Source organism: Bos indicus x Bos taurus, chromosome 16 (assembly GCF_003369695.1).
Source record: "Bos indicus x Bos taurus breed Angus x Brahman F1 hybrid chromosome 16, Bos_hybrid_MaternalHap_v2.0, whole genome shotgun sequence".
NCBI classification, from domain to species: Eukaryota; Metazoa; Chordata; class Mammalia; order Artiodactyla; family Bovidae; genus Bos; species Bos indicus x Bos taurus.
The window spans coordinates 57,831,129-57,843,980 of record NC_040091.1 but is presented as its reverse complement, the minus strand read 5'-3'; the positions used below and the strand labels follow the sequence as shown (position 1 = coordinate 57,843,980).

At 44.4% G+C, this 12,852-nt stretch overlaps 1 protein-coding gene across 1 annotated transcript in view; it reads right to left on the bottom strand.

Annotated features, from left to right (window-relative positions):
• Positions 1–10,690: 10,690 nt before the first annotated feature.
• BRINP2 (BMP/retinoic acid inducible neural specific 2) overlaps positions 10,691–12,852 on the bottom strand; it is a 143,071-nt gene continuing 140,909 nt past the window's right edge. The window contains exon 8 of the mRNA XM_027565416.1: positions 10,691–12,654. Coding sequence (XP_027421217.1) covers positions 11,538–12,654 — 1,117 coding nt within the window. The 3' untranslated portion in view covers positions 10,691–11,537. The remainder of the gene's footprint in view (positions 12,655–12,852) is intronic.

Here is a 12,852-nt window from a genome sequence, read left to right as displayed (position 1 = left end):
CAGAACCCCAGCACGTTAATCAACTATTTAGGGATCCAAATGTTTGGATCTGAAGAAAGCTAGACCATCCTCTCCAAATTAAACAACAAGATATTATATATCCCACTACTACTAAGTTGCTTCAGTCATGTCTGACTCTGTGCAACCCCATAGATGGCAGCCCATCAGGCTCCTCTATCCCTGGGATTCTCCAGGCAAGAATACTGGAGTGGGTTGCCATTTCTTTCTCCAATGAATGAAAGTGAAAAGTGAAAGTGAAAGCGCTCAGTCATGTCTGACTCTTTGAGACCCCATGGACTGTAGCCTACCAGGCTCCTCAATCCATGGGATTTTCCAGGCAAGAGTACTGGAGTTCTCCCACTACTAAGAGAGCATAAATGTTAGTAGCCTTTTCAGGTTCTAGAGGGAGCATATTCCATCCCTGGCAGTACTGCTTCCCTGTTTACTGAGTGACATTAGAATAGTGTCTCAGTCAGGAAAACTTATCAGAAGGGCCAGGCCGTGCACATTGGTCTTGACACTTGAGCCGTATGCCCCAGGAGACCCTATAAGACTAACAGCATCTATGGTGGGTGAAGATAGTGTGTAGAGTTTATAGAAAACCTAAATAGAAGAATCCCAATATGGACCTCTGAGGTTCTGAAGAGAGTCCCTACCATCTACAGCAGAGGACTATCAGCCTTAGGAAGCAGTTTCTGATGTGCTAATTGACTTTAGTAAATACAGAGCTGCTCACTATGAGATACCAAAGACACTGTGACCAGAGTATCCATCATGAGCTGGATTCAGTCAAAGCTGCCTCGTCCCCAGTAGTCCACTCTAATGTGGATGTGGTATACCCAAGATTGGGAACAAGCAAAGTTAAGAGAGCACAAGTAAACCAGTTGAGTAGCTGTCCAGAGCCAAGTGGCATCCATCAGTGTTGCACTAGTGTACTTCCCATAGCTCATATCTGTGGCCTAATCGGAGGCCTTTATGACCAGATAACAGAGAAATTAAAAGGCCAACCTTAATTTGTAGGGTGGTGGTGATAGATCGTGATGAGGGCATATCCTCTTAGTGAGAAGAATTTTGATGTCAGGTGCAGTCAGTAGGTCATCAACTTTTGGTAGAAAGAGAAGTGGTCTGAGATTAAAATATAGAGAAACTCATGGGTAGTCATGAATGGCATGGTTGGTCAGACATGGTCCTGGAAGGAGAAAGATTGAAAGATCAGAGACAGAGAAGTCTAGAAAAGAGGTGTGTGGATGGATCTGTAGACGTGAACAGGAAGTGTGAAGGTTTTTGAACTACATATTAATGCTCAGCAGAGAACTACTATGGAACAGATACTATACATTTAGACATATGAATTGGTCAGCTGGTCAAAGCCAATATCTGTCATTTGACACTCTAGTGCTGGCACAATGGCTGCATGAACTAAAGAGTCATGGGAATAAGTATGGAGGCTGTGTGTGTGGTTTCCCATGCTGATCTGGTCACTGCTGCCATTGAATGGTTCTTGGAGGCAGCTGAGAACTTTGGAGATGGGCTAAGAATATTGATTATTCTCACTCTTTCATCATGTTAGCTTTCAGATGCATTTGTGTAGGTGTGCTCAATTGCTCAGTTGTGTCTGACTCTTTGTGACCCCAGAGACTGAAGCCCACCAGGCTCCTCTGTCCATGGGCTTCTCCAGACAAGGATACTGGAGTGGGTTGCCATTTCCTCCTCCAAGGGATCTTCCTGACCCAGGGATTGAACCCATATCTCCTGCATTGGCAGGCAGATTCTTTACCACTGAGCCACCTGGGCAGCCCTTTGGATGCATCTGTGTGCTCACAAATAGTGCTAAGAGTGATATATTTTTCTATAGACCAGTCTGACTCTGCAGTAAAACAATTTTCTCAGGTGCTCCCAGTAGGATCATAAAGAAAAAATTCTTTTGCCTTCACAGGAGGCAACAAGAACAAGAATGCATCTTGACAGCAAAAGCAAGAATGCATTGGCTGAGGAAGAGTCATTAAAAATAAGGGGCACAGTAAGACTGTGTTTGAAGATGATATGCCTTTGTAAATAGAAAATTCTGAAGGATCCACAAAAAATTAGAACTTATTAGTTCAGCAAGGTTTCAGGTTGTAAGATCAATGTATGGAAATCTATTTTAGTTCTATATATGGTACAAACACTGAACAATCCAAAAACAAAATTAAGGAAGAAAACCCATTTATAATAGCATCAAAAAGAATAAAATATTTAGGAATAAATTTAGCAGAAGTGTGAGGATTTAAGACCAAAACTACAAAGTATCATTAAATTAAACATTTAAATGGAAAGACGTTCCATATTTATAGACCAGAAGATTTAATGTTGTTAAGATGGCAATACTGGGCAAATTGATTTACAGATTCACCACAATTCCTATCAAATTTCAGCTGTATTTTTTATAGAAAATGACAAGGTGAACTTCAAAAAAACCCAGAATAGTCATAATATATTGACAAAGAAAAAGTTGGAGGTCACACATTTCCTGATTTCCAAACTCAGTACAAAGTTACAGTAATGAATGCAGTGTGGTACTGGCATTAAGATAGACATAGAGATCAATCAAATATAATTGAGCTATACATATACGGTCAATAAATAAATTTTTAGCACATGTGCTAAGACAATTCCATGGGGGGAAAAAATCTTTTCAACAAATTTTGGGACAACTGGATATACACATATAAAAGTATAAAGTTGGACTCCCATCTCAAACTGTATACAAACATTAACTCAAAATGGATCAGAAGTCTAAATATAATAGCTATAAGACTCTTAAAGGAAAACACAGGTATAAATCTATATGACTTTAGATTAGGCAGTAGAGTTTTAGATACGACACCAAAGCAACAAAAGAAAAAAAAACAAATTGGACTTTATCAAAATTTTAGTGTGTGCTTCAAAGGATTCTCTCAAGCAAGTGAAAAGAAAATCATACATATTATATGATTCCATTTATATGAAATGTTCAAAATAGGCAAACCCACTGAAACAGAAAAGAGATTAGTCGTCAAGGGCTGAGGGTCAGGGAGGTATGCAGAGTGACTGCTGATAGTAGTCACAGGATTTCTTTCTTGGGGCAGGTGAATGTTCTGGAATTAGAGAGTGGTGCTTGATGTACAAAGTTTTGAATAAGAACTACTGAATTGTACACTTTAGAGAGGTGAAATTTATAGTATGTGAATTGTATCTCAATAAAGCTAGTATTTTGTTTCAATATTTACTTATTGGGCTGTGCCAGGTCTTAGCTGCAGCATATGGGACCTTTGATCTTCATTGCACGATGCAGGATCTTCTGGTTGTGGCATGTGAGATCTATCTAGGTCCCCAACCAGGAAACGAACCCCGGCCTCCTGCATTGGAAGCATGGAGCCTTAACCACTGAACCACCAGGGAAGTCCCAGAGCTGGTGTTTTAAAAAGAAAAGAATGGAGGGCAGGAGGATGGGTCTGGGATGTGAACATCAGGCTGACTTGTCACTGTGTCTAGGAACATGGGCCTAGGCTCATGGTGCTACCACTTCTTAGGTACCACTTTCCCACCTTTCTGTCTATTCACATATGTCTTCTTCTTCTAATGGAACTGGAGGAGACACTCTGCCTCCCTCATGTCGGTATCTAAAAATATTATGGTAGAACTATATTCTGGTTTTCCATCACGGAATTCAACTAGGAATTGCCTGCAATCTGGTACTCGCTAGAAGTGCACTTAGGATGTGCACTCTTGAAAGAGATGCACATCTTTGAAAGAGATGGTCTAATGGGAATGTTAACTAGCCATTCTCTCTGATGCTTCAAGCTCTATCATTCTAATAATTTATATCATCAGAAACAATGTACCTGGGCCATGTAACCTAGTCAGACACGGGCATTTTGGTGATAGGTGATGTTATAATATTATATTCTCTGCTTTTTTAGAGGATTTATCTAAGAAATATCTGTTTGAATGACTTATCTATGTCTGCCACAAAACTGTCATTGAAGACCTTTCTATTATATTAGCCAGTGACCCTGATGTAAGGGCCCCAGATGATAAATTTCTCTGTTTCGAGGACGAAGTTTGCTGTGAGTAGTATGAATATTCCTTTTACCTTTCCTTTGCTTCCCTTTCCTTTCCTCTAAACACGGAGACTATCTATATGTGCTGTGAGCTTGGGCCTCCCTGATGGCTCAGCAGGTAAACAATCCATCTGCAATGTAGAACATACAGAAGACATAGGTTCAATCCCTGGGTTAGGAAGATACCCTGGAGGAGGAAATGGTAACCCACTCCAGTATTCTTGCCTGAAAAATCTCATGGACAGAGGAGCCTAGGGGGCTATGGTTCATGGAGTTGCAAAGAGTAGGACACGACTTAGCAACTAAACGACAATGCACATCTAATGCGATATGTGCTGTGCGCTTACTCTACCCTTTATAGGATTTACCTTATTTGACCATCACAACATCCTATGATGTACACAAAGTTATCACCCCTCTTTTACAGATGTGCAGACTGAGGCTAAAACAGATGAAATGACATATCCCGCCCTTCACAATTGTAAAGGACAGGGATGGGATTTGAACCAAAGCAGCCTGACTGCCGAAAGCATGCTAAGTTCAGCTTCTGCTTTCACTTAGCTGCATAGGCTCTCCCACGTTTCATTCTATAATTCACCTGCACAATTTTTGAATTAAGGGAATGTACATACTAAATACATGGGTGTTTTTAACTCCCCACTTCTCCTATCTGAAAATGCTCAATAAATAACACTGATTGATGCATTCCTCCAAGTTTGAGATCCTTGGAAGAATGACCCTACATAAATCCTGGTGGCTGTTTTTATTAATGATGCAAGGGCAGTAATCACACAGACTGGAGGAGAGGAGGACAGAATTGAAAAGCAGAAATAATTCATTTTATTTCTTAGATTAGGTGCCTGGAGGTGGCATGGCACCTTAGCAGTCTAAAGTCTGGGGCCTCTGGGTGCTTGCACATTGCTGCTGCAGATTTAATCATCTCATCTGATGTATGTTTCTGTAGAGTGACAGGTACTCCCTATCCCACTTCTGAACAGATTTACTCTGATAGGCTTGGGGGAAAAAGCCTTTTACTCAGCCAGCATGATTCAGCCAGTCTGTGAGGCTGCTTACCTGTAAACACATTCACAAGCAGGCTAGCTCTCAGCCCATAGCATTTTGATTTAGTTAAGTTTCCTTTCTCCTTTCTCTCTCTTTTTTTTTCTTGGACTACCAGTATATATAGGTCAGGCATCTGCCCCCTAACCAGTTGAGAGATTAAAGGCTAAGGGAGCTCCAAGATTTCATAAGCAAGTCATCACACCATTGACCCTTTGCTCCCTTAGCCCCTGTTCTTTCTTGGAGGCTCTGTTTTGGGGTTTTTTTTTGTTTTGTTTTGTTTTTGTTTCTTTTTGAGTCCTGAGCACTACAGGAGGATGAGAGACATTCTCTCTAAAAGAGTACTCCTCCAAGTGTGATCTTCAGCTCAGCAGCAGCAGCAGCAGCAGCAGCACCTGGGAGCTTCTTAGAAGCACAGAATCTGAGTGCCTACAGACCAGCTGAGTTCAAATTACAGGTGAATCATACACACATTAAAGTCGGGGAGCCTTGATTTTAGAACTCTTCACCCTCCAGGGGAGGAGGCATCTCTTCCACAAAACAGATCTCCCAGGGCAGTGCTGTGAGTGTCTTGGAGTGCATAACAAGCTGCTGACATGGGGCTCAGGAGCTGCAAATAAGGGCACCAGCCAGATGAAGTGTGAGCCTTCAGTGAGGCTCCGCTACTGTCATTGCTCTTCTCTGTCCTCTGAGAGGGGAGATACATGTTAGGTGCTCAGTCTTTGCCTCATAACTATGTAGATCATCTGGAGACCTGGAGTATTGCTTCCATAATTATTAGAAGGTTCATAACAGATGTCACCTATGTGTCATCCAGGAAGGGATTTGCTCTCTTCCTGTGCTCCATCAAGACTGCATATCTCCACTAGAGAATGCACCACTGTGATTGGTTTATGCATCCCCATCCCTCACTTGATATTGTACAACCTTTCATGACCCAGATGAATACATAAGAGGAGGAAAGGAAGAAAGGAGAGAGGGAGAGAAGTAATGGACCTGAGTTTTAGAGAACTGAAGGTACACAAATACCCTGGATGTTGGAGAGTATGATGAAAGTATGCTGAGAAGTGAGTGTTCAGAAAGAAAAAAAAAAACAAAACATCTTAGGGAGGTAGGGATGAAGCTGTTGGGTTACAGATAAGAGAATAAACTAAGAATTAAGGTCACTTGAATATAAGTGTGGAGCCAACATGGGAATCCAGGCCTGTCTGATGGATGGCTTATGTGTCTTCTGTATCACCCTGCTTTGAATGTCATAAAAGGATAGCCCTAGAAGTTTTCGCCAGTACCTGCAGAGCACACCCAACTCCCTCATCCACAGGGACACAAACTCCCAGAGAGGTGGAGTGACTTGTCCACAGTTACAGAACTGGCTGGTGGCAGAACCAGAATAAGAAACCAGAAGAAAGGTATGTGTCTTCAGCCTAGTCATACCACCTGAATTTCCCTATCTTATCTTTCCAGATCTGGAGTGCAGGCCTTAGTTTCGTGTCTTGGATGGCTCCTTCAGTCCACAGTCTCTTGCTGTTCCTCTGCAAGAAGCAAGGACTCTTAGTGCACAGCAGAGTGTTGCCAAAGTGATTATATAGTTTAAGGCCTTTGGAGGTTAGTGGTACCCAGATGCCTTTAACCTTTACCTGGAAGATGTTTTGCAGAAACTATCAGATTTATAAAGATATTCAAAGTCTAATTAGTGACAGGATGCTATAATTAAAAACCACTGAGCTGATAGAGTCATCAGGAAACTAGAAAGTTCATCCCTCCATCTCAGACGGAAACGTGTCTACTCCGTTTAGAGCTTCCCAGGGGAGAAACTTAAGTCTTTTGTCTTTCACTTGTTATAGCCACTGATTATTTTTGCTAGAAAAAAATCCCAGGAAAAGATGTAAGGATTCTTTCACCTATTTACTTATTTAGTCTGTGCTGGGTTTTCATTGCAGTGTACAGGGGTTTCTCTAGTTGCAGTGCATGGGCTTAGTAGCCCTGTGGCATGTGGGACCTCAATTTTCTGACCAGGAATCGAACCTGTGTTCTCTGCATTATTACAAGACAAATTCTTAACCACTGGGCCACCAGCGAAGTCCCATTCTTGCCTCTTTAGTAGTCCTCTTCTGCTTTCTGGAAAATGGTCTTTGCTTCTCCACCCTCATACTTCCAAGCCCTGAACTGAGTCCTTGTCATCTCCCAAGATGCAGATGTCATTTACTGGCAGAGAGAGAGGTAGAGAAAGCAGATCCGACTGCTATTCCTAGTCCTGTTAATAGATACAACCTTGGCAAAGTTCCGTCACCTCTTGCTTGTGTCAGAAATCAGTAGACTGGATGATCTCTAAAAAACTTCCAGTTCCAAAAATCTAATCCTCTAGTTTGCCATTGAGCTAAACTTGACTATTTCTTCCTCAGTGTTATTTTATTTTTAAACAAAATATAATAGCAAAAAGGTCTCTTTTGTATGCAAGAGAATAAACTTACATGATGAAATTACATATACTAGAAGTGCTATTTTGGGGCAAGTCACCATGTAGGCAATGTCTTCTGTCCACTCAAGGCAGTTCTGCCCATCATGACCACTATTTTCATATTTAGTGAAATTTAGAAAAAATTCACTATTTTCATATTTCGTATCAGGAACCAGATCTGAACTATATTTGATACCCAGTATTAGAAGCAATCTTCATTTCTGTTTTTGGCTATGCATGCATAAGTATGCATTTTATTATCAGCTGCTGCTGCTGCTAAGTCGCTTCAGTCATGTCTGACTCTGTGCGACCCCAGAGATGGCAGCCCACCAGGCTCCTCCATCTATGGGATTCTCCAGGCAAGAGTACTGGAGTGGGGTGCCATTGCCTTCTGCATATTATCAGCAGAAGATGTTAAATATATAATTTAGTATTAGTGGTTTTAGTCTTGAGTATTAGGGCAGATTAGCACTTGATGTATTAGTTCTCCAGGGGTTACAATTAAAGCTTGAATTTCCAATTGTTATATCCACTAACTGAATTGTGATTTGGCTTTTAATTCCACAATGAGTTCACCAACACTGACAACCTAGTACTAATTAGTGACGATTCTTTATTTGCAACTGTCTGAGAATAGGTAAGTCACATCTTCTGATTATTGTAGACTCTTCAGGCAGACATTTGGAGATGGCCTTTCCTTATTATGGCATTTCTCAGCCTAGCTGTCTGAGAAACACATACTGAATTCAAGCCTTTAAAAGCCTCATAAGAAAACCTACACATTGTTTACTCTCCCTCTTCTTCCCACCCGCCTTCTAGAAGCTGAGTCTTTGGTCTGCTGCTTTGATCCAAACTCTTCTATACCAGCTACCCCATCACTGTCTCAGAACAGAGGCATCAGGCATCCATCACAGATGACAGGTGAGTAGGTCAAATATAAACTTGTCTACTACTATAATTAGTAATGTCTTTTAGGCCTTCTATCAATATGGTGCTTACTTCTTGGCTCAGATGGGCACTCCTAAATACTTACCAACCTGTAATAGTACTTTGGGGCTTCCCTGGTGGCTCAGCGGTAAAGAATATACCTCCCAATGCAGGAGATGCATGTTGAATTCCTGGGTTGGGAAGATCTCCTGGAGGAGGAAATAGCAATCTGCTGTAGTAGTCTTGCCTGGTAAGTCCCATGGACAGTGGGACCTGGTGGGCTACAGTCCATGGGGCCGCATAAGAGTCAAACACAACTTAGCAACCAAACAACAAAAATAAATACTACTTTCAGATGGAGTCGATACACTCAGCTTCATGGTTTAAACCTTGATGCAAGCAAGAGTTGGAAATCTTTGTAACTGAATGCATATATTTTCAAAACCATGTCACACCAGAATCTTCCCAGAGCTTTCCTAAGACAGAGTCTGAGATACGGAGATGTAGCATCCTTCCTAATAACCCTGTAGGTGGGCTCTTCCCTGGTCTGCTCTCCAATTCAGAGACTGACAGCTGAAGTCTCCCCCACCCTCAGCTGGGACACTGGCTCAGGCGGGATGTGAGCCCTCACATGCTGACTCAGTTCCCACTGGGACAATGACCTTCATGCTACTGAGGATCCAACTGCTACTTTTGTGCACAACACTTTCTCAATTGCTGTCCTCCACACTCTGAACATTGCTGTGTACAACGTGCCTTTCATCTGTGGGTGAAACCCTCTGCCCACCCATTCTGATGGCATGCAGGCAACCAGACTCTCCTGTCTGCCTTACACCTCTCAAACCCCATCCAGGAAAGCTATCAAAGCCTTACAACTAGTTGCAATCCCTTTCTCAACAAAAGCACACTGCTCTGGCACATCCACACCCCCACTGATGAAAATGACATCTGATGGCTCCATGTTCCACAGAAGAGGAACTTGATACAAACTCCCTGGAGCAAGCAGTGATTGAAGCATTAATAGGCACCCAATACCTGCGTTCGTCCCCACATCATTCCATCACTCTGGATTTCTACACTAAAAGCCTTTAGGGGAATTGTAAAGAATGAAATGCCCTAGGCTGCTTATGTCTACCAAGGATTTCAGGTCCTCTTGGATTGATGGTATAGTAATAGAATGCTGAATTCTTCTCTCTATACAACAATAAATGTAGATAGCCCTGGGAAGAGACACATGACCATCCTTTCTGTCTCCCAGTTCATTTTGTACCAACCGAGATGTACCACAGGTAGGGAATGAGGTACTTAGTATGTACCTGGTGACTTCTGCCTGAATAAAATGGGGGTTGTCATGCCTACTCATTGTACTTGGATCACGTGGAGAATAGATAGGGAATTGTTCTCCAAAAGATTTGCTATGAAATGCTTCTCATACCACCTGAGGGAGGCACTAAGGCAGAATGATGAATTATTCTGTGTGGCTTATGTCAAACCTGCTTTTTAGGCTGGGGAAGTAGTCATCAGACAGAAGGGAGAAAACCAAGGCCATCACTGCATGGTTCCCAATTTTAGCAAATGGAGATCCCAGACCATAAGATGCAGAGTATGGAAAAGTCTCCTGATGTCCGCAGCATGGTGGGCAAAGGGGAGCCCCCCCCCCCCACCCTTGGCAGGCATCTACCCTAGACCAATGGCTGCAGTTTTCCTAGAGAGTAGGAGCTTTCATACTCTTCTCTGGATAGTAGGAGGTCTTGGTTCTAGGACCTGTGTCAGCCCTCACACCTGGGATAAAAGGTGTGGGATGAGCTGATAATTCTCTGGAAGAGTTCTGCCTCACTCCATTCTTTATCGAATGTCCATCTCAACCTCTCTGTCTCTCTCTCACACACACAGTCAAGCCAGACATGTCTTCACTTGTGTGTTCACTAATCACCCAGCCTCCTACACAGCAATATCCTCCATCCATGGGACACCCACATGTCACACACAGAGCAATTTTTAAAAATCCAAGCAGCCCAGGAAACTATCCTTTTCTTCTTTTCGCTCTCATTTTTCCCCTAAAAAAAGGTCTTTTTAAAAAATATATGTATTAAACCAGATCAGTTTTACCTCATATGTTCATGTTGCTGGAGCTGATTGACAAGAAAAACAATCACAAAATAAATATTTTTGTTGGTTTTTTCTTTTTTCTTAAAAAAAAGAAAAACATTTCCCTATACATGGTCTCTAACTTGACAGAGCTGCTTTCTTGGACAGAACAGATGCTGTTGGAAGAGGCGCTCTGACTGGCCCATGAGCAGAACATGGAGGCAGCCAGGCCCTGAAACTGGGGAGGTCGAGGAAGCAGAGGAGCTAAGGGAGCGGGTGGGAAACACGGCTGCCTGCCTGCCCTGAGCGGTCCTCTGTGGGCGGGGGCCGGGGGTGGGGGGGGCTGTCGCTTGTTTCCCAAGGGAGCCAGCTTGAGGGGCAGTCCGTGTCTGGAGAGCTCAGTGGAGGCAGCATACAAAAGAGTAAGAACCAACGTGGGGAAATCACGAAACAGCGCCATTTTAAGAAATCTGGTTAAAAAGAATACAAAAGTGACTCCACGGAGGGGGAGGTGGTGTTCCTACCCCTCCTGTTGTTCTGTGTTGTTCTCTTAAATGATAAGAATCACTTTCAAGGATTTGTGTGTTGCTGGGTTTGGCTGGTTCTTTCACTGAATCTCTCCCTTGGCTCCTCTCCTTCAACTGCATTCATTTGAGAAAGCACCGACTTTACAGCTTCAGGGCTGCTGAGTGGCCGCCTCCTGGTGCGAGTGTGTGTGTGTGTGTGGGCACGTGTGTTGTGCATGTGTGCAGTGGTTGCTTCTCTCTCTCCTGCCTGCTTCAGTCCAAGCCCCGAGGTCCCATCTGCTGGGTTCTGACAGTCTTCAGGGAGCACCCTGTTGGCACTAAGATCAGGGCTTGGATGAACTCCGCACCCTGGATTCATGGGTCCCTTCCCTGCCCGGTGCTGGAGTGGGTCCCCCATTAGCTACAGAGTTTGCCAGTCTCATATTCCACAGGGTTTGGCAGCTTGGAGTTGAAAGCCCTCAGAGAAGACTGGATCCTGCCCACCTCGTTGTTGGCCAGCTTGAGCCGATGCCGGAGCAAGCAGGAGAAAAGGTCAAGCCGGACCTTGCCAGGTGGAGAAAGCTGGTTGACCCGGTCCCTAAGCTCAATGAGCTGCAAGAGGGCGGAGTCCTGGGAACCTTGCGTGTATGGGTAGTCTAACTGGAGAATTAAGTCCCGGATGGCATCTGGGTCAAAGGGCAGGCTGTAACCAAAGACCTGCAAGGTGTTGATTTTCATATAGCCCAAGTTCTTGGAGGGATCGGTCATCTCCAGGGGCTCGTAGTATATTGTCTCGTTGGAGTTGTCATCCAGGGACTTGATTCGGCTCCGTAGATAAACGTGGACCGTCTCAAAGAAGGTCTTCCACCTGTTGCCCAAGGTGATAGTCCAATTTTGGCACTGGGCGGCTGCGTCCACGTTAGTCCTCTCCCAGTCAGGAAAGTTGCCCTCACTCACGGGCATGAACCAGCTCTCAGAGTGGCTGCCCCCGAAGGGGTTGACGTAGATGGCCATGACAGGCTCCAGGGTGCTGTTCTTGGTGAGGCAGATCTGCAGGGACAGGGCCAGCATCACGTGCACCAGCCCAGGCTTGTACTTGTTGCTCTTGAGGGTGAGCAGCATGCGCTTCCTCCAGGAGGGGTCGAACCAGCTGCCCAGACGCATGTCGTTGCTGATGAAGATGGAGTGCACCTCGATGCGGCTGTCCCGCTTCTGCAGCAGGTACTTCAGCTCTAGGTCCTGCAGGTCTGTCTCCAGCCCCAGAAAGTTCTCCAGGGACTCGGCTACCTCGGGGCGGCACAACCCCTGGGCGAGCACGTAGCCCGGGTTGCAGCTCCCGCAGCGGGTACTGTTGTCTGGGGCACAGTGGGCACAGGCGGGCCCTTCGCCCAAGGCACAGGGGATGGGGCCCTGGCAGGAAGACTGGTCGTAGGGGCAGGTGCAGCTGTGGCTCTGTTCCAGGAAGGTTCCAGGGAAGGTGCTCTCCCCACAGTAGAGGAGGGACTGGATACGGTTCCACCAGTAGGGCAAGGACCTGTGGGAGGGGAGACAGAAATGAAACAAGAGTCATAGGAAGCCACACACTGCTAGGGAAGTTGATGAGGAAGATAAGAGCCCCAGGTTCTCTGAATGAGGGAAACCCTACTGTACCACTTTGGGATGACCAGCACGGCCTGGAGCTGGGTATCTGATGGATCAGCATCAGAAAGGTCTGACATCAGATTTGCACTCA